Source organism: Marmota marmota, unplaced genomic scaffold (assembly GCF_001458135.2).
Source record: "Marmota marmota marmota unplaced genomic scaffold, marMar, whole genome shotgun sequence".
In the NCBI taxonomy this organism is placed as follows: Eukaryota; Metazoa; Chordata; class Mammalia; order Rodentia; family Sciuridae; genus Marmota; species Marmota marmota.
The window spans coordinates 5,170,365-5,192,743 of NW_026000185.1; the positions used below are offsets into that span (position 1 = coordinate 5,170,365).

Sequence of the window (22,379 nt, forward strand, 5' to 3'; positions counted from 1 at the left end):
GGCTGGGCAGGGGCATCGTAGAAACAACTGCATATCTGAAAGCTGCAGGCCAGGAGTGGACATAGTCCAGGAGTGGACATGGTCACACACCCAGGCCCAGCCAGGCTGGCAGCTCCTGGGAAACTGGGCTGAGTCGAAGGGACCTTCCTTCCCGGGCTCCTGCCTTGCTCTGGGGTGATGAGCCATGACAGGAGGCCCCATGGGGAGCCTGTTTCAGTGCACAAGAGCTACTGTACCAGAGCTGCCCCATAGCAAGGCCCTTACAGGCTGTGATTAAGCCCAGGAGAGGGGAGTTCAAAGGTCAGCAGCTGTTTGTTAAGGTGATGGAGCCAGAAAGAAGAACAGAGCTTTGTGGACAAGGCCCTGTGCTCACCCCTGGGCTGGAGTCCAGTCGAGTACCAGCACCTGGGGCTGAGGGGCCCTCGTGCTCTGAGGAGCCTCCATGCAACTTTTGTCTCTGTAACCTAAGTGTGCACAGCCACGCAGTGCTGGTGTCCAGGTGAGATCCAACCATGGGGGAGCACGAGAGATCACCTTGGCCCTCTTCCCGCCTCCTGCTGGCCAACTGGAGCTTTCAGGCACTGTGCATGCCACCACAGGCTCCTCACAGCGATACTGGCCACACTGTCCCCCCAGAAACTCCCACTGCCCCAAGCTCGGCACACAGCTGGGGGTCACCTACAAGACACTCCCAAATCCTGGGACCAGACATGATGGTGGCAGGACAGCCTTCCGCCATCTGCACGAGTCTGAGAGACATTTAATTTTAAGGACAAGAGGTCTTTCTTAGGGAAAGTGGCCACCCAGAGAGAACAGAGCCAGACAGTGACCACTAGCAGGAGTCAGGTTGCAGTTCTCAGGCTCAAGCAGCCCTGGTGGGGGCCTCAAAGTCCCACCCCACAGAAGCCCTCAGACAAGGGTATCAGCAATCCCTAGGCCAGATGGTCACCAGGAAATAAGGCAAAAGGTGAGGAGGAAGCCCAAAGGGGTGGGGCAGGAACACCAGCAGGGAAGCCACCAGAGCTACTACCCACAAAGACCCTAGAGGAGACAGTGAGGCCAGGGGAAGATGTTCACAGCACAATTTAGAAACAAACCCAGGTGGAAGGGATACCAGCCAGTGTCAACAGATGCACTGTTCCAGGACTATGCAGGGGGCACCATCTTCGTGCCTCCCCGAAGTCCAGCAAGGGAACTTCCTCAACTGCTGCTCTTGGCTTGGCCTCCGCTCCCCCAGGCTGCAGACCTCGGCTACACCGAGATACCTGAGGTCCCCGGGCGTGTTCCACAGAGAACAGGGCCCAGCAGCCATTCCCAGTTCTCAGCGCCCACCGAGGTGTGGGAGAAGTGAGGGGAAGGGTGGGTCTCCATGGGAGTATTACCTCATCATCCTTCCACTCGGAGAAGTCGATCTTGAAGGAAGGCAGAGAGAAGTGCTGGCTCACGCCTCTCTTGTAATGGACGGTCTCGGACTGCAGAAGAGGGCTCTTGGGGTTGTACCTGGGTAGCAGAGAGGGCGGGCTATCAAGGAGCCAGGGGCGCCAGGCTGCCTTCCCTCCCCGACAGCACACAGGGACTGCCCACTTGTCCTTTAGGGCTCCACCCTCTGGTGGGCAGGAGGCAGCCCACCTGGCCAGGCGGCCCCTGCCCCTCCGGAGGCTCCCCGGCCTCACTCTGCTCACTGTGCAGCTCTATCTAGTCACACCTGTCTAGTCACACACTCTTCCAGAGCCCACCCTGCCTGAGACCTCTGCCACCTTCCCAGACATGGGACACCTGGCCACTGGGTTTTGGTTTCTCCACGGTTTCCTGAATGAACAAGGATTGCAGAGCTCCTCCCCGCCCAGCACCCCGCCCTTCACCCAGAAGCTGCCAGTGTGTGGCTCTGAAATCACATACTCAGGTGCATGCTGGGTGCAGGTCTCCCCTAAATGTCCACCTACACTCCACCACCATCACACTGAAGGCGCCGGGTTCCCTGAACCAGCCCAAAGTTTTGCCGCGGTTTTACTCCGAGTGGCTCGGAGGCCCTGGGGACACCAGGTGGTCTCCACTATCTTGCTACTCCTCCCAGCACTGCTTTAAGTACCACCTTCCTGCACAAGTCTCAGCCCCACAGAGTCCATTCCCAGGGCAGTCTCCCAGGAGAGCATGTCTGGGTCCCAGGGCACATGCACTTCCAATCCTGATAGACCGGTGTCTCCCTCTCCTCAGCTCCTCTCCCCACCCTTGCCCATGCTCACTGCCCCAGGGGGTTCCCTGGGTCTCTGAGACAAAGGACACTCTTGAGGGCCTGGGAGGCTGGGGTAGGGCCTGACCTTGCCACCAGAGCCAGCAAGGGAGAGAACTCCACCGGGAGGCCCACCTGGGATGCAGTGGAAGGACTGGCCCAGGACACTGTTCAGGTGGACCTGGGCCTTCTCTTTGGACTGTGGGACCCTGGACCCACCCCTTTGAGTCTTGGGTTTCCTTGTCAAGAAGAGGGAAGGGGACAGGGAAGGCGTGTGAGGGCACCTGTCCTGCTATTTGGGACAGAGCTTTCTGGATGGCAGGTCTATGTGCCCAGCCTGGTCCTGGGGATCTGGTTCTGGCGCCACTCAGCCAGCGCTCCAGGAGGGGAAGCAGGCCTTGTGCCAGGTCTCAGCAAAGGGGACTGGGCACTTCTGCTGCCACCTGGTCCCCAGGGACAGGGCTCAGGGCAGCTGTGTGGGCCACACCAGCCACGCCTGGATGGTTATCCTTGGCTTTCCCAGCTCTTGTGATGGCAGCAGGACCCTCTCCTCAAGCACATTCACAGTATGTGACAGCACAGAGCTGAGAGGGCTGGGGAGTGTGGGGAGGCCTACCACTCACCACACCAGGCCCATCTGTCCTTGGCAGCCCTGGGTACTCCCCAGACTCTGGCTCCTCTGCTGTGGTGGCTAAGCCTAAGGACAACTCAGGAGCCACAATCTCCCAGCCATCAGAATGTATCACACAGGAGGCACCAGGGCCCCGAACATCCTGCTGGCTCTCTGGTTGCAGCAGGTCACCATGCGTGCCCCAGGCCTCATGGGGTGTGAGGAGAGGAGAGGGAGCTGGCACTGCCATCCAGATACTCCTGCACCTCCAAATCCCCTGCTGATGATAAGTATGTACTCAGGCATCACTAGGAATCACTAGAAGAAGAACCAAGTGTTGGGGTCAAAGTGGAGCCTCAAGGTGAACGGTCTGGAACAAGGCACCTCTTTCCCCTGGAAAGCTGCCCAGGGAGACTGCTGGCTGCCCGGAGCCCAGGCCCCAAGTCCCTGGGGGAAAGAAGGGTGTCCAAGTCCTTGCCTGATAGAGCACTCCTGCTGAGCTCACAACGGGCTGCTTACGGCACCCATGGGCATGAGGGATAGTGCATGGGGGACCCTAGACTTAAGGGAGCAGCTCAGCCACCCTCATTCCCAGAAAGAGTGAGCCTCAAGCCCAAGGTCTGAGACCCCACTCTGTGCCCAATCCAAACCTGGCCTTATCGGGTCTTCCCTGAGGTGTCAGCATGTTTCTGCCTGTCCACAAGGTCACTAAGGCCCAGGGTGGCCTTGCAGGCTGGGGCCACTCTGCCACAGCTGCAGTTAAGTTGCAGGTTGCAAATCCCTGGGACCAGCAGAACTCTTACTTTAAAACAAAAATCCCCGAAAGTTCAAATTTGTCATTGTGACATGATAAAAAATATATATTTGGACCAGTGCAGTAGTGCACACCTATAATCCCAACATCTGGGAGGCTGAGGCAGGAAGATGGCAAGTGGCCAGCCTCAGCAACTTAGGGAGACCCTGTCTCAAAAAATAAAAAGTGCTGGGATGTGGCTCAGTCATTAAGCTCTCCTGGGTTCAATCCCTGGTACCAAAAATATATATATGTCTATGTACCTGGTCTCTGCCCAGGTTCCCAGCTTGGAGTTCTCCCTCCCTTGGAACCTGCTGGGTGACAGAGAGTCTTTGTTCTAAGGAGGTGACTCTGGGTGGGCTCCTGGAGGCAGCTGGTCACCAGAAAGACCAAGTCTGACCAGAGTCTGGACTTTCATTCCCACTCCAGGAGGCAGAGAGGTTGTGTCCTGCACTCATTAGTAACCTCCAGGTACCAAAACAGGTCTGAGGCGCAGCGCAGGGGTGGAGCCTGCCTAAGGCCTCACCAAAGGAAGGAAGCAAACAAAACGTAACCAAGTGCTGAGAGCACAGGGGACGCCCACAGATCCCCCTGTGGTCAGTAAGAGACGAGGCCATGTGGGTCAGCTGCACCCAGGGACTCACACTGCCATGCCATTCAGGAACTCCTCCACGGCCTGGCAGTAGATGGTGATGGCCACACGGGCGTCGGCATCAAAGGTGAACTCCAGGCTGTACAGCACGCGGGGCTTCTCACCGTCCTCAGCGGGGCTGTCGGCGTCGTCTTTGTACCTACCCAAGGAGCAGAAGGAGGGAGCGCAGGGTCAGCTGCTTGGACATGTCTGTTCCTGCTGCACTTGTGGAGGCCCCCCTTGGCGGGATGCTGGGACCCAACAACCAGGCTCTACTTCCCTTTCTTCCTGCCCTGGAAACAGGGACCATCTCTTGGCTAGAGACAGCCCAGATACCTTGGGACCTCAAGTAGCGTCTGGACCTGCATCGTCTGGAGCTGGGTAACAACTGACTGTGGGGTGCCCTGCACACGGTGGAAACTGAGCAGCCTCCCTGATCGCCACCCATCAAATGCCAGTGGCACTCAGCCTCAGGTGTCTCCAGACACTGCCCCTGGTCCCCAAGAGACAGGGGCGGGGGGGGGTACAGGCAGCTGACTTAAAGGATCAAGTTCCTACAAACTCTTGTTTGTGCCCCCTCACTCCACATAGAGGATGGAACCTGGCCCACCCAGCACCCTCCTCTTCCCAAGCCACAGGCCTAGGATGCCAGCCAGCAGGCAGGACAACAGCTTACCTCACAAGCCGGAGGGAGTCTTTGCGTATGTTCACCAGGCTCCTCAGCGTCTTCACCGGCTCATGGGGGGCAGGAGTGACGTAGGGGAACTAGGAGAGAAAACCCACAGTAATCCCAGGTGAGTCCCTGGGGAGGGCACAGGACAGGAGCAGGAGTCCCGGCTCCAACAGGCTCCTGGGCTCTGGTCTCTGAAGGGCTGTGCCAGACCCTGGCTTGTCACTTTTGTCACTCTTGTTTACCCTGAAGGAAACCACAGTCACACAACCAGCACTCAGGCTAAGCCTGGCACTGCCCCAAGTGACCTGGGTACTCAGGAAAGACCTTCAGCAACTCGACCTGGCCAGATGGATCCCCAGGGGAGGCCACCAAGGCTGGGCTCTCAGGCTTCACTCCTGCAGGACATGAAGAAGGTAGCAGACCACAACACCTGAGCACAGACATAGGTGCATGTGAGGCCGGTGGAGTTGGAACCGCAGGCACGATGCTGCCCTGGGGAAACACGGAGGCACACACACACTCCATGCTACTTTCACAACTGAGGGAGCATCCACAGTGGTCTCAAAAAAGTAAAGTTAAAACACATCTGCAGGAGGCCTGCGTGAGCCCAGCCTGGGCAGGAGCTCCTGTTGTGCCTGCAGGTCCCACAGATAGGAGGGCAGCACTTGGCCCTGCCCTTCACCTGCAAGGCATCCCATGACCAAGGTTTCACATCAACCAGATGCTGTGTTTCCAAAGCAGTCTGGAGAGCCCTGGTCTAGAGGATGCATGCCAGGCCCCAGACATGCCCAGGAGGCAGCAGCCTTAGGGGGACAGGGTTCAGGGTCTTGCCTGGCCCTTCTCCATCATTTAAAAACTCAGACTCAGCTGGGCACAGTAATGCACGCCTGTAATCCCAGCAGCTGGGCAGGCTGCGGGGGTAGGACGATTGCAAGCTCAAGGCCAGTCTCAGCAATTTAGCAAGGCCCTAAGCAACTCAGCAAGACCCTGTCTCAATATAAAAAATAAAAAAGGGGGCTGGGGCTGGGGCTCAGTGGCAGACCGCTTACCTAGCATGTGTGAGGCACTGGGTTCGATCCTTAGCACAACACACAAAAATAAGCAAATAAAATAAAGGCATGCTGTCCATCTACAACTGTGAAAACAAATTTTTTTTTTTTTTAATTTTTAAAACATAAAAAGGGCTGGGGATATAGCTCAGTGGTAAATTGTCCTTGGGTTCAATACCCAGTAAGCAAACCATTTTTTGTTTTGGTACTGGGGACTGAACCCAGGGGCAACTTAACCACTGAGCCACATCCTTGGTCCTTTTTAAAGATTTATTTATTTTGAAACAGGGTCTCCCTAAGTTGCTTAGCTAAGTTGCTCAGGCTGACCTTGAAGTTGGGATCCTTCTGCCTCAGCCCTCCGAATCATTGGGGTTATAGGTGTGTGCCACCACTCTTGGCCCTATAACCAAACCACACCAAGCAAACAGACAAAAACCTGGGCTCAGGTATTTCCTTCCTAGTCATCACACCCAGGCCTGCCCAGCCTCACGGCCTTGACCATCTCAGTTAGTCCTCTGCCTCCCAAGGACTCCTTCTTGTACACCCTCAGAACTGCTGCCCCAACGCAGCTTTTCCCAGAGTTTCCACGTGAGCCAACGGCTCCTGGCTCCTTGTACCTTCCTTGGCTCCACCCTCTGTCCTCAGAGATTTCCACAACACACCAGGATGCCTCTCTTGCCCCAGGAGGACCTTCCCTCATTTCCTGAGGGTTTGCTGCAACACCCACCTGCCCTCCTTGCCACTGGCCCCTGGACACCTACACCCATTCACCTCCTCTGCCCAAGTCAGCCTACAGAGCCCTGCTGGACTCACAGATGCACCGCCTGTCAGGAGCCTGGTCCAGGCCACTCCAGTGCCCCTGCCACCCTGCTCTTCCTAGGGGACTCTGTCCCACCCATTACAACTCAACTCAGCTATGGCTTCTGCAGCAGGCCCTCCCCTCCCGTCACACACACTCTCTCTTTTTCTTTTTTTAATATTTTTTAGTTGTATGGACACGATATCTTTATTTTATTTATTTATTTTTATGCTGAGGATCAAACCCAGTGCCTCACACATGCTAGGCAAGCGCTCTACCACCGAGACACCCATCACTCTCTCATCTGACCACCCTTTGGTCCAATGTTTTTTCTTCTCCTCCTCCTTCCCCTCCTTTCCTTCTTTTTTTGTACTCAGATTGAATTCAGGAGCACTTATCCACAGAACCACATCTCCAGCCCTTATTTTTTATTTTGAGACAAGGTCTCACTAAGTTGCTTCGGGTCTTGCTAAATTGCTCAGGCTGTCCTTGAACTTGGGATCCTCCTGCCTCAACCTCCTGAGCTAATAGGATTACAGGTGTGTACCACTGCGCTGCAAATCAAATGTTCTCTTCTTTATGATCTGGAACACACCCACACTAGGGAACAGGGGAAGGATCTGACTTCTGCCCCCAGCCCCAAAAGACCCCTAGGCACACAACAGGTGCCACGTGTGTGCACAGCTATGTACATGCACTTCTCTGCTGCCTAGTGAGAAATATCTAGAAGCCATATTCCCTTCTTGGGATCATATCTCTTGCGTGCTATTCTACGGAATGGGGTTGCTGAACACCTCCCCATTGAATACCAGTTCAATAATGGCTACTCATCCCACAGGGACCCACCCGGCTGGCTGACCTCCTGAAGCAGTGTAGGGATGCACCCCATCACCCACACCCCACTTCATTCAGCTGTAGCCTCGCAGGAACTCTGCCCACTTGGGGTGACTCAGTGCTTGCTCATCCTCACAGCAGGGCCGCCCACCCCACGGCCATAAGAGCCAGTCCCACTGGGATCTACCTGGACTGGGCGGCTGCCCAGGAAGTTCAAATCCATGTTCTCTCCAAAAAGGTAGCCTTCAGGGTGGGGGGTGTCAAATTTCTCACCTCCCATGAAGAAGTGTGAGGCAAAGTAGTTTCCTGTTTAAAAAAGGAAACAGGAGTTGCAGGTTATGATGCTCAAGAAGCCTGGCCCTGGGGCAGGATCCATCCTGAGGAAGCCAGTGCGCCTGGCCCACAGCCATCCTCCAGCCTCACTCCTTCCAAGGCTGCCCACCAGCCTCTGGCCCCTCCGCTCCAGGCCCACCAGCCATTCTAAACTCCCACATGGGTTCCTTCTGTAGTGGACCGAGCCGTATACCTGGCAAGGACACGCCCAGGTAACACCCTACCCTTGCGCGTGACCTCGTTTAGAAACAGTCTCTGCAGACACAGGCAGCAAGTGAGGATGAGGTCCTAACTAGGTTGGGATGATCCTCAGTCCAGTGCCTGTTCTGCTCCAGGAGAAAGGAGAGGTGTGGACAAAGAAACACACAAATGTGACGACAGGGCAGGGATTAAAGGGACAGAAGCCCAGGAGTGACCAGGGACACAGGGCCTCCAGGGGGAGGACAGCCCCACTGAGGCCTCGACTTCTGGGTTCCAGAACCACACAAACACTGCTGTTGTTTCAAGCCACTCTTAGTGGTCATCTGTCATAGCTGCCCCAGGAAACAGACATTCCCTGACCTCAGACCAAGGCAGAGCCCAAAAACAGGAGGCCCAAAGACATCCCCTCAGTTATGACCACGGCTGACAACTACATGGATCTGGTCACTTCAGTCGTGCCCGGCTTTCCACAAAAACTGAGGCTACAGCAGTTCCTGCCCGTCCCTGGCACTCAGATGCCGAACACACGCTCCTCTTGGGAGATGTCAGATACCCGTCCACCTAAAAGAACTCAGCTACCAGCTCTGTTGGAGAACCAGGAGAGTGACTCTACAAGCTTCCTGCCCTGACGCCTGCCCACCCTGCTGCAGCACAGAGGACCTAATAGGAGGGTCCAGGTGACCTCGGGGCCTCTGAATTGGGGGATGCTCAGATAGTGCATCCCTGGGCTCATGAGCAGCAGGGACTTCTATATCCAGGAGCCCATATGGGTCCTTCCTGGGGCCCCCAGGGAGAATTCTGTGGCCCTCAAGTAACCAGGGGCACCTTGAGGGATATGTGCCCTTCCTGAGAACTGCAGCCTGTTATGGGAGTCATGACCACAAAGGCTGGCCAGGCCTGAGTGATGAGGCCACAGCTCCTCCCCAGCAACCGCAGGAAGGGGCCTAACCTCAACTCAGCCCTAGGCCACACAGACCAGGAATTGAGACAAGTGCAGCCCAACACAAAGAATAGAATAGTGGTGCTCGGTTAACCAAACACGACCCCTGGATTTTGTGGACCACCACCCAGTGTTCCACAAAACAGGTCAGCACACAATGAGCCACGTGGAAAAAAACACCCTTTCCAGCAAGGCCTTCCTGGGCTATTCCTCTTCAGTTTGTGACCTCCAGTCTGGCATGGTGGTGCACGCCTGTAATCCCAGTGGCTCGGGAAGCTGAGACAGGAGGACCTCAAATTCAAAGCCAGTCTCAGCAATTCAGCAGGGCCCTATGTAATTTAGTGAGTCCCTGTCTCAAAATAAAAAATAGAAAGGGTTGGGGAGATGGCTCAGGGGTAAAATATCCCTGGGTTGAACACCCATTACCCAAAATAAATAAACGTATGTCTGCAGGCTGCACCCTGTATCTGCTTGGCGCGCACTGCTTGGCTAGTACTCTCCCTCCACACGCTCGCTGCCTCACCCTACACGTTCTGATGGCCTATACCCCAGGGGCTCCAAAGTCAGGGTAGTTTTAGGCCTTCTGCTCTTCAGCAGAACAGATGCTACAAACTCATATCTCTGGATCAAGATGCAATAGGCAATTACTACTTCTTGTTTGCTTTAAGTATTTTTTATGAGTTGTCTACATCTAACATACATTACTTGCAAACAACAAACTATTTTTAAAAGATCTGGACCTGAGCCAGTGGTACATGCCTGTAATCCCAGCAGCTCAGGAGGCTGAGGCATGAGGATTGTGAGTTCAAACCCAGCTTCAGCAACAGTGAGGCGCTAAGAAACTCAGCAAGACCCTGACTCTAAATAAAATACCAAAAAGGGCTAGGGATGTGACTTAGTGATTGAGTGCCCCTGAGTTCAATCCCAGTACCCCCTACCCTGACAAAAAAGATCTGAGACCTGGGACAGGAGGATTGTTGGCAGTGGTTACAATAATACAGAATTGGAACCACTTTCCAGGATAAGAAGGATGGAGGTCACCTGAAGTACAAGACACAAAGGTGGACCTAATGCTGTGAGCATACACCTCAACAGAAGCATTCAGAAGGGGAAGGGCCTGATCTCGCGCTGTCGGCTGGTATACCCTCACTGTTTTTGTTTTCTACCTGTTTTTATTGGTGCATTGTAGTCGCACATACCAATGGGATTCATTGTTACATATTCACACATGCCACATGAAATTTGGCCAATATCATGCCCCAGCACGTCTCCCTCTTTACCACCCCCGACCCTGGTCCCTTTCCTATTTTTTTTTTAAACTTTAATTTCTTTCTTTTTTTTTTTTAGTTGTAGTTGACATAATACCTTTATTTATTTTTATGTGGTGCTGAGGATCAAACCCAGGGCCTCACACGTGCTAGGTGCGTGCTCTACCGCTGAGCCCCAGCCCCACTTTCCTCTTTCAATCTCCCTTTGATTCTCATGAGATCTCCGGCCCCCACGCCCATCTTTTCCTTTTTTCTCTCCAGCTTCCACGTGAGTGAAGACACGACTCTCTCTAGTTCCATCCATTTTCTTGCAAATGACATAATTTCATTTTTTCTTTACAGCTGAATGAAACTCCATTATGTTTGTGTGAATGTGTATCTCCCCCTTTTTTGGGGGGGGGTATCATTGAAACCAAGGTTAGCCACTGAGCTGCACCCCCAGCCCTTTTTATTTTTTGAGACAGGGTCTCCTTAGGTTGCTTACAACCACACTAAATTGTTGAGGCTGGCTTCGAAACTGCAACCCTCCTTGCTCAGCCTCCAGAGCCACTGGGATTACATGCCTGGCTATATCACATTCTCTTTATCCATTCATCTGCTAACAGACACCTACTCTGGTTCCATAGTTTGGCTATTGTGAATTGTGCTGCTATAAACATGGGTGTGTGTATCACTGTAGTATACAATGACCTCAATTCTTTAGGATAAAACTGAGGAGTGGTATAGCTGGGTCATATGGTAGTTCCATATGTTGTCTTTTGCGGAGCTTCCAAATTGACTTCTATAGTAGTTGTATTGATTTTCAGTCCCACCAACAGTGTAAAAGTGTTTCTTTTTCTCCACATCCTCTCCAGCATTTATCATTGTTTGCATTTTTAAAATATATTTTTTGGTTGTTGGTAGACCTTTATATTTATTTGTATGTGGTGCTGAGAATCGAACCCAGTGCCTCACACATGCTAAGCAAGGGCTCCACCACTGAGTCACAACCCTAGCCCCTTCACTGTTTGAATTTTGATGACTGCCATTCTGACTGGAGTGAGATGAAATCTCAGTGTAGTTTTTTTGTTGTTGTTGTTTTGGTTTTTTGGTACCAGGGATTGAACTCAGGGGCACTCAACCACTGAGCCACATCCCCAGCCCTATTTTGTATTTTAGAGACAGAGTCTCACTGATTTGCTTAGTGCCTTGCTTTTGCTGGCACCATCCTCCTGCCTCAGCCTCCTGAGCTGCTGGGATTACAGGCCTCAATGTAGTTTTGATTTACATTTCCCTAACTGCTAAGGATGTTGAACATTTTTTCATGTATTTGTTGACCATTTGTATTTCTTCTTTTGAAAAGTGTCTAGTTCATTCTCCCATTTATTAACTGGGTTATCTGAATTTTTGAGGTACAGTGTTTTTTTTTTTTTAATATTCTATGTATTAATCCTCTGACAGAAAAGTACCTACCAAAGATTTTTCCCCCATTCTGTGGGTTCTCTCTTCACATTCCTAATGTTTCCTTTGCTGTACAGAAGCTTCTCAATTTGATGTCACTGAATTTCTTAACTCTTGGTATTATTTCCTGAGCTGTAGGGTCCTTCAATTTGTTTTGGGTTTTTTTTTGTTTGTTTGTTTTTGGTACCAGGGATTGAACCCAGGGATGCTTAGCCACCAAGCCACATCCCCAGCCCTTTTTTGTAATTTTATTAGAGACAGGGTCTCACTTAGTTGCTGAAACTGGGTTTGAACTCACAATCCTCCTGCCTCAGCCTCCCAAGTCGCTGGGATTACAGGGTGTGCCACCGCACCCAGCTTTCGACTTGTTTTGATACTAGGTCTATATCAGGATTTTTGCCAAGTAACTTGGAATTAGATGCTATGGATTATCAAAACCTTGTTAATTCTCATTTACTTGTTTATGGGATCACGGTTTCTCTACATAAAAAATAGTACTAGGGGACACGGTCGTGCATGCCTGTAATCCCAGTTACTTGGGAGGCTGAGGCAGGAAGAAGCCAGCCTGGACAATTTGGACAGATTCTGTCTCAAAATGAAAACTAAAAAAGGCTGGGCCTGTTACCTCGGAGATGGAGTCTTGCCTTAGCAAGTGCAAGGCTCTGGATCCAATCCCCAGAACGCAGAAAGAATAAAAAGAGCTAGAATTGATGCTGAAATGTGTACTGTTCCAGAACTAGGTTATATTTAACTGTCAGGACATGAATGAACTGAACTAACCAAGGGGGGAAGTAGCCCAACCACTTCAGAAATATGTTGTCAACATATTTTGGCATTTTTGCTTGCTATTGGTAAAAATGGTAGCTATTTGTGTTAATTGGTTGGGAATTTGTAACAGCCACTGAAGCTATAAGTTAAATTCTCTCAGAGCATTATTGATTTTTTCAGATTCTAATTACAATTTAAGTACACATCTAGGTTGCAGAAATGCACAGTATAATCAATAAGACTTTCAAGCATTAATTTAAAAAAAAAAAAAAAAAAGTCCCATCCCATCCTTGTCAATAGGGAAGTGCACAGTGGCAGGGGCCATCACAGGCTGGGACCACCTTGCTCACCAGCTGGGACTGAGCCAGGACTGCACGCATCCAGAGCTGACACGGGACGGCACAGGCCTGCAGCTGCTGACAGACAAGGAGGAAGGGGACCCATGTCACAGAGCATCCTGGAGCTCACGGGTGGACACCCACACATGCAGAAAGAAGGCAAGGAAGGTCACACCCAGGGCCAGGGAGACGTGATGGGCGCTGGGGAACTGCTATCCCTTTATTTTTCCCCAAGAAAGTAGATAAACAAATAAGTGTTAACTGTGAATTATGCATTAAGTTAATTATGCATTTGTTACATTATTCTCTGTGTTGCTTTTATCTTTCAGTGCTGGGAAGTGGACCTCAACACACATTAGGCAGGCACTTGACCACTGAACTGCTTCCCCAGCTCTTTTTGAGCAGGATCCTGCTACATTGCTGAGGCTGCCCTTGAACTTGCAATCCTCCTGCCTCAGCCACTGGAGTAGTTGGGATTACAGGAGTGCACCAGTGGGCCCAGCTTATATTTTTGTATGATCACTTTTTTTTTTACTTGTTCTTTTTAGTTATGACAGTAGATTGTACTTTGTCATATCACACATACATGGAGTATAACTTCCCACTCTTGTGATTGTTCATGGTATGGAGTTACACTGAAGGTGTATTCATATGAAGGTGTATTCATAAATGAACACAGGAAAGTGATGTCCATTCATTCTACTGTCTTTCCTGTTCCCATCCGCCCCTTCCCCCCTCCAATTTGGTGAACCTCCCCCTTCCATTGTGAGTCAGCATCTTCATATCAGAGAGAACATTAGGCCATTTGTTTTTTGGAATTGGCTTATTTCACTTAGCATGATAATTCTCTGTTTCATCCATTTACCAGCAAATGCCATAATTTCTTTCTTCTTTATAACTGAGTAATATTCCATTGTGCATATGTACCACTGCTCATATTTTTTTAAAAGGGAATTTCTAAGGAAGGAATGTGTGCATGGGGAAACTGGTAGCAGTTCCTGGAAGGATCTGTATGTATGTATGGGTATAAACAGAAACACACACATGCATGTGAACTGTGTGTGCACATGCCCGTGTGTTAAACATGTCTGCACGTATGTCTGCATGTGCACACACACACACACACACACCTCAGGACTAAGAGGAGGTGGCAGAGCTGCCAGGAGGGAGGGAGAAAAAAGGAAAAGGAGGTGAGGGTGAGAAATAAGAAGGAAGATGTGACAGATGCCGAAGGTCACAGGCACTGGCTCCCCACATCTGCTGGGGTGGGCGTGAGCTGAGGCAGGCGTGAGCTGGGGCTCTCCAGCAGCCCTGCTTCCCACTCAGAAAACTGAGCACAGAAGTTTGATCTGGGGCTCAACCCTGTGGACTCTAGTGGCCAGTGGAGCCACTGCCAATCACAACGGGCAGCTGTTCATCCACAAAGAGCTACATGAAGGTCTTTCCTATGAGAACAGTTGGAAACCCTTCTCTGGCCACAGCTATGAGGCAGACGCTCCTGGAGCCCAGAGCCTGGGGGCAGTCCTTAAACACCTTGGCTGGAAGAGCTTCTCCGTCTCCCCATCTGCCCTGTCACTGGGACTCAAGCTCAGATGGTCCATCTCCTCCCTGCCTGAGGATGCAGACTCTGTTCCTATTTACAGGCACTAGGTGACCTGGACAGTGAGAAGGTGAATGGCCACAGATGTCACCCTAACCTTCCACTACCCAGTTTTCATTATATCCAGTTTACCAGAGGCCTGAGCTTGGGACGCACCAGCTCAGAGATTCCTGGTCTGGACTCTTGAGGAGCATTTGTACCCAAATTCATGTGGGACACCTCAACAGCCACAAGACAGCAGATGTGGAAGGTCACTGAGCATCTTGGTGCTGGGACATACTGGCCCCAAGGCCCAAGAGCCACCTGTCCCACAATGTGGGTTCCAAGTGTCTGACCCACCTAGGCTGCCACACACTTGCTGTGCCTGCCCCTGTGCTGGTCACTGCCCCAGGCGCTAGTCCCTGCAGCCGGTGCTAGCCACAGCTCTGCGCTCAGCCTCCCCTGCTACTGTGGCCTTAAGACTCAACCTCAGGAAAAGCAACCCTGACCACCTGTAGGCCAGCTGCACGGTGGCTGTCAAATCCTCCTGCCCTGACTAGCATCTTGCACAGTCTCAGCTTTCCTCACAGAGTTGGTTACATTCTGTCCTCCCTCTGCCTGAGACCAGACGCCACTTACAAGTGGCCACAATCCCACCCCCTTGTGACCACCAGGTTGGCCCCACCCAGGAGGTGGATGAGGGAAGGTGGATGACACCAAGAATCCCGGGCAAGCAGGGTCAAGTAACCCACTCAAAACACACAGCCAAGAGGTGGCATCTTCACTGGAACTCCCTACGTCCTCAACCACGCCAGGCAAACCATGCCATTAACAAAGATGCCCAGGGCACCCTTCCGAAGAAAGCCTTTGGGCCAGGTGATGCGCTGGGCTGCCTGGGTCATGGCTCCCACCAAGGGGAAAGGAGCCTTACAGGCCAGCTGGTGGCAGGCAAGGGCTCACTGGCTCCACCTGCTGGAAATTCCTCTCATTCTCTACTTGGACAGGTGTTCCCAGTCACCAGGTTACCAGCTGACTTGGTGCCTGTGCCACTAAATCTGCTGGGCCCTGGACTTGTGAGATGAGAACATCACAGGTCCTGGAAGTGCTGCTCTCAGGAATGCCCCTCCTGGCCCCACATCATCCCACATGGTAGGCAGGGAGGGCAGCCCCCACAGCCTGTGGTGTTGGAGGGGGTCTTACCTGGCTCTAGTCACCCCACTTATGATCCCCCAGCTGAGTCCACATGTGTGCCCACGACAGCATGTTTCTGCCTGCCGCTGTGCCCTCAGCCCCACTACACTCCAGCTGGGTGACTCTGGGCTACCACCTCTCTAGCCTCCCTGTCCCCACCTGTAACATGGGACAGGAAGTCAACACTGGCTGGAACCCTGATATCCCACCTGCAGAGGGGAGACCCTGAAGGCCAGAGCACTGCCATGGCAGGGAGGAGGAGCAATGCACCACCGTGAGCTGGGGACAACGGAGACCCAGCAAAGACTGGTTCACACATCTCCATAAGCTACGGCACCTAGTCTGGGGGAGCAGAAGAGCTGCCCTCCCCAGTCTTGGTAGTGCCTTTCAGAAAACAGCCTCCATGGCCCCCAGGGAGGCCCAGGTGCCCGGGCCAGGGGGCGGCTGAGTGTAGAGGAGCTGGGGGGATGCAGGGGCAGCTGGCAAGGGGACAATCCCACAGCCATACACCCTGCACTGAGCCAGGCTAGGCAGGGAGGGAGGAGGCGACCCAACACCACCCTCCACTTCACAAACCACTCAGAGGAAAGCAGCTGGAAGGCTGCACTGAACCCAGTGGAAGGCCACAGGAAGCCAAGCTGAGTGTGACCTCACAGGCCCAGACGGTGGCCATGCTTGGTTTGAGGTTGTACAGGCAGAAGCAGTCACCACCCAGGGTCATCCAGGAAATGCAGGACATTTCCCAGAGAACTTCTGGGCCCCATGAAAAACAAAGGCCAGCTGGGCCAGGGCCAGGCCACACCCTGCTGACTCCCATGGCCGACACCATCAGACCCAAAAGAGTTCTGGGGAAACAGAGCCCCCCTGGGCTTTAGGTGGGAAGCTGGGACCATGGCAGGCAAGTGACTGGCCAATGCCACATAGGAAACTTCTGGCACAGCATCAGGACCAAAGCCAGTGCTCTCCTCAGCACACTGACCAGCTGCTCCCAGGCGTGAAGTGCAAGCCCCCAGTGAGAGCCCAGGTTGATCTACAACTCCACAGCACCCTGGGTGGTCCCAAGCCAGGAGGATGAGCACACACTGGCTCCCACACACAGCTCAGAACAAAGCCTGCCTCACCCTGGGAAGAGGGCCTCACTGCCAGCTCCCAGCACAGGACCCTAGGCCACCTGGCTAGCCTACTCCTAAGGTCCCCAGAGCTCTCTCAGCCTGGACTATGATTCTCTAGAGGGCAGGCTGGTGCAGAAAGATTCAGGCGCTGGATGGCAGTGGCCACCACAAAAACCTCCAGCTCAGCTGTGACCAGGCTCAGGAATGCAACCCAGGAGGTTCTGAGTCCCTGGTGCAGACCCAGAGCCAGGTCAAGGCCAGGCAAAGTCAGCAGAGCTCCTGTGGATGGACTGGGCTTCAATAACGAGGGACACTCACATTTTACTGCAAACCCAACACCCTATCTCAAAACAATAATAATAAAAAAAAAGGGGGCTGGGGATATAGCTTAGTGGTAGAGCACTTATGTGCACAAAGCCCTGGGTGGAAACCCCTGTACCCTCCTACACACACCCCAAAATAACTCCCAAACAGCTTCTTGGTCTTGACTATATCAGACAAGAAAAGAGGAGGGGAGCGGGGAGCCCTCCTGGGAAGAGAAAACCTGGCTTCCTGGGGGAGGTCTTGTCTTATTTGTTTGGCTTAAGAGACCCTCCTGCCTCGGCCTGGAGAAGCTGGAATTACAGGCACACACCACCACACCTCTTTACATTTAAACTTTTTTTTTTTTTTTTTGGTGCAGCACTGGGGAGGGAACCCAGAGCCTCAAGCATGCTACGCAAGCACTCTGCCACTGAGCTGTGCGCACCCTGTGGGCAAGGATTCTTGTCTTCTGCCTCTTACAGAGGCCCCATGAGCACAGAGCTGCAGAGAGCCCCAGCCCAGACAAGGACACTGGGAACTGGACACCTAGGCAGAGGGACACTGGGAATTGGCCTCTTTTACAAAATAGGGAAAAGTGAAGCCACAGCAAGTTCTCTGGGTGCATGGAGAAAGTCTGTCCCAGAAACTATCCCATGTCCTCAGACAGATGATAAACAATGCAGGCAGCCAAATACCACCCAGCCACAAAAGGAACAGAGCACCAAGAGAGCACCAACACCCCCGCCCAGCATGGGGGCCACAGGTCTGAGCACCCCTCCTCCACCACTTCTTTGGGTGACCTGGTCCCAGAGTGGTGCTCAAGCAGCAAGGCAGACAGTTGGCATCACTCTACATGCTGGACACCGTCATTTCTTTAAGGATTTGGCTGTGGTGCCCTCACACCTGCTCTGTACCTCGCTGGGTGACCAGCCAGGGGCAGTGCCTGTCTATACTTCAGACTCCACACACACAATGTGAAAACAGGGCCAGCCTTGCACGGACAACACAGGCCTCCAAGCAAAGCCCTCACGGTTGCTGTTACCGCCATGACCACAGACCACCGACCACAGCACTGGGGCTCAACGCCAGTGGGGAGTCTGTGCTGCAGCCAGGTGCCCAGTTCCCAAAGCCCCCACACCTTCCACTCCAACAAGTGCAAAAGCCCAGGCAAGTGCCTACTCTGCCTCTCCCGGGCATGCCTGGGACACAGCAGTCCTGGCCCTGCAGAAGGTCCTGGTCCCCTCACCCTGCTCTCTCTGCCCCGCAGAAGTCCCTTCAGCAAACTCATGAGTCCCCTGGCCCGGCCTGGTCACTGCACAAAGTGCCACATCAGACACAGCTTACAGAGAGCTGCAGTAACTCAGGGTAGTCCCTTGTAGCCACCAGGTCCCTATCAGGCAGGACAGGGAGGCAAGTGGGCAGAATCAGGCTGGGAGTCAGGGGGCCTGGCCTTAAATCTGGTTCCACCTTGACCCCACTGTGAGTCACCGTCACCTCTGAACCTCAGGGTCCTCACCAACAATCAGAGGCATATGACAAGAACAAGTTCCCCAGATTGCAAGGACTGTACCATTACCTTAATACATTAATTGTCTTTAATATTCTCATCAAAATCAACTATTAATTAAATAAATGTATGAAAGGGACTTTATATCACCTGTAGACTGGGGACACCAGTGCTGTTAGCCTTTAAAAAGTTGCCTCAGCTCCTCACTGTCTAGAGCCCAACTCTTCCCATGGAGCACATGATCCTTGCCTTCCTAAATAAATCTCTACTTGTGCCTTTAAAAAAAAAAAAAATTGTATAATCAAAAAGTAAGAGATCCAGATAAATACTGACACACCATAAACACAGACAGGCCACGTCCACGGACGCAGAATCAGCATGGTAAAGATGGCAACTCTCCAACATCAATCTGTACCTTCGATGTGATCCTGTGATCCCTATCAAAATTCAGCAGACTGTCTTTGTAGAAATTGATAAGCTACCTGCAAAACTTGTACAGGAATCCAGGACCTGAGCATCCCCAGGACAAGTGCGGAGAAGAAAGCTGGAGAACTCGGGCTCAGCAAGCCAGAGGACAGCAGGTGCTGCGGTGTGCCAGACCAGGGTTTCCCAGCCTCAGCACTGGGACTGTCCTGTGGCCTCTGCCCACCATGCCAGCAGCACCGACACTTGTCCCTAGCTGTGACAAAATGTGTCTCTCCAAGACATGGTCCAATGCCCTGAGAGGCAAAGCTGTGCCAGAGGGGAAGCACTGGGATGGACACGTGAGCCAAAAGCACAGAGTGGAGAGCCAGGACAAGCCCTGTCACATCTGTGATAACTGAGTTTTGACAAAGGTGTGAAGGCAGCTTGACGGGAAGAGGATCATCTTCACAACACACAATAGTGAAGCAACTGAGTCCCACACGTGAAAGATGGCCTTGACCATCCCTCAAACCATGGCTTTTCTCTTTGGCAGTACTGGGGACTGAACCCAGGGTCAGTAAAAGCTAGGTTATGACTTGGGCAAGGCAAATATTTCTTCAATATAACTCTAAAAGCACTATTCATTTAAAAGATGAGAAACTGAAGTTCATCAAAACTAAGAACACTTGCTCTTCAAACGACAAACCAGACTATAGTAAAATATTTGCAAATCATATGACTGGCAAAGGAACTGTATCAGAATACCTAGAAAACTCAATAAGAAGATAATCCAATTTTTAAAAACTAAACAAAAGATTTAACTAGCTCTCTCTCTCTCTCACACACACACACACACACACACACAAATACAATGGCCACTAAGCACACAAAAAGATGCTTAACATCACCAGTGACCAGGGAAATGCGAATCCCCAGCACAGTGGGGTCTCACTTCCCATCCAAGTTGGCTGAAATCGGAGCGGTGGACAAGCACTGTCAAGGATGGGCACAAACTGGCTGCCTCACACGCTGCTGGTAGGAAAAAATACAAAACAGTGCAGCCACTTTGGGAAACGATTAGGAGGTTCTCGAAAAGGTTAAACATATAGCTCCCATATGACCCAATAACTCCATGTTTAGGCCTACAGCTAGGAGAAATGAACACACAATTGCTCATATCAACTGTATGTGAATGTTAAAGCAGCACTGATTCTAACAGCCAAAAAAAAAGGAAACAAATCAAATGTCCATTAATCAGTGAACAAACACACCATCACCACACAGAGGTATAGATGCATGCTGCAACACGGATGAATCTCAAAAACATTATGCTAAGAAGCCAGACACACGGAAAGAAACCCTTGTGCTGCATGATTCTGTTCATGTGAGATGTCCAGGAAATTTTAAAGACAAAGCAGATCAGCCATGGGCTGGAGTGGGAGCAGAGGACAGAGACTAACCACAAGCAAGTACAAAGAAACACCTGGGAGTGAAGAGATGTCTGAACTGTGGTGGTGGGTGCAGGACTCCACACACCTACAGCTCTGATGCTACACGTCAGTCACTCTCTTAAAATGGATGAGCTGCAAGGTGCACAAACTGTACCTCAATAAAACTGTTAAGAGTGAAACACAATAAAAACAAACCAAATGTTGTTCAATTCAAGCTAAGAGCTATCCCAAAGCATGGTGCAAGTTCCATGAAGGAAGAAAACTGGATGTGGTTAACAAGGACTTAAAAACACACTAGCACCCAATGATTCTTCTTGACCTCATCAAAACTGACAGACCTGAAAAGACAATTTTCTCAGAACAGTCCACAGGGGCACCCCTCTCCAAACTCTCTACAGTCCCCAATCCACCCTCAGGACAATAATGAAGTACTGATAAGGTCCCTTCTTTTTTCCAGTGACTCTCCCCAACCTTGTCGGGTTCTCAAGAACCTGGGAAGCAAGTAAACCCCCAGACACAGGACCAGGATCCTGATGTCCCCAAGACAGATGAACAACGTGTGTAAGGCACCTAGAAGAATTAGGAACAGAAAGGGAAAAAACATTAGCCAGACAGGACAGCCTTTGGACTGGGCAACCCCAGAACTCTGCTATTCATGGCTACAAGGCCCAAGTGGCCATGGGTTTCACCTGCAGTGCCAGCACCAATCAATCAGTGGCAGCTGGCGGGATGTTCTGTGATGGATTCTGAAACCAGTCCAGGTTCAGTGGAAAGGAATGTCATGAATGATTGGCAACATCTGCCACAGTGGAATCAGAAAGTGGTGCTCTAAGTGCCACATATTTGTTGTCTTGTCCAATGGGACATTAACAGTGGTCAGGTCCCAGGTGATGGGATGTGCCACAGTAAACTTTCTGACATCTGTCATGCCACTGCTAAATCTATTAGGGTCTGGGCCAATCACCTAGTTTCCTTTTCAAATGTTAGTTTTACCAACTAACATTTGCTGAAGATTTCTAACGTGCCAGGCAAGACTTCTGAACATGGTACAAGTTACCAGCCCATTTTACAGATGAGGAAAAGGATACAGGGGGTTAAGCAGCTTGACCACTGACAGACAGAAAGAACACACATAGAGTCTTACAAGGGAAATGCCAGGACTTGCAACCCACACCAGTCCAGGCTGCTCTGCTGCTGTGCCTGGGACACAGCAGGCAGGGAGTTCTCCCTGCAAATAGGCAACAGCAGGTTACCAGCTGACTCCATCCCATAAGGCTACCTGGAGGCTGGACCAGTTCCTGCCCTTGTGTTCCCAGAGCCACTGACCCTCACCTTCTTTCAACCAGGGCAAGGCACTTTCTCAAACTTGATAAGACATCTGACTCACCCGGGGAATGGGTTTAAAAGGCAGGTTCCTAGGTCTCAGCAGATCAGAAGTGGAGCCTTGGATGTTTAGCAAGATGCCCTACTTGAAGGAGCAGGTGGTCCTGGACCACACTCAAAGGAAATCTGGCCTGTGGGGGTCCCAAGACACAGAGCCCACATTAGACAGGTTGCTCAGAAGCCAGCATCTGAGGGCCCCACTGGATATCCCATACGGTCGGGATTCTCTCCTTTCCACCGCAAACCACCCCACAGGAGATGGAGAGCCAGGAACTGGAGCTCAAAGTTCAGGGGGGCCACACTCTGGGAACAGGGTTTCTCAGGTCCTGGTCCCAGCGGTGCCTCCCGGCGCTGAGTCCTTGGGAAAGTCACTTCCACCTGGTAGCTCAGGTCCCTAAGCCACAAGTCAGGCAGTCCCTGTCCCCTCGCCCCCTGCCATTCCGCAGCTCTCCAGCTCGGCCTACAGCCCTGCCCCTCCTCAGCTTCGCCTTCCCGGCCGCGCCAGAGCCGCCATCCACCCGCCAGGAGCGCGGCGCCCACC

General features: G+C 52.1%; 1 protein-coding gene across 1 annotated transcript in view; it reads right to left on the minus strand.

The window, feature by feature from the left end:
- The window catches only part of Mgrn1 (mahogunin ring finger 1), a 45,186-nt gene that overhangs the window by 17,132 nt on the left and 5,675 nt on the right, over positions 1 to 22,379 (minus strand). Inside the window, exons 3-6 of the mRNA XM_015490784.2 lie at positions 7,807 to 7,925; positions 4,941 to 5,029; positions 4,278 to 4,424; positions 1,383 to 1,500 (exon numbers count right to left, since the gene is read on the minus strand). Of these exons, the coding sequence (XP_015346270.2) occupies positions 1,383 to 1,500; positions 4,278 to 4,424; positions 4,941 to 5,029; positions 7,807 to 7,925 (473 nt within the window). The remainder of the gene's footprint in view (positions 1 to 1,382; positions 1,501 to 4,277; positions 4,425 to 4,940; positions 5,030 to 7,806; positions 7,926 to 22,379) is intronic.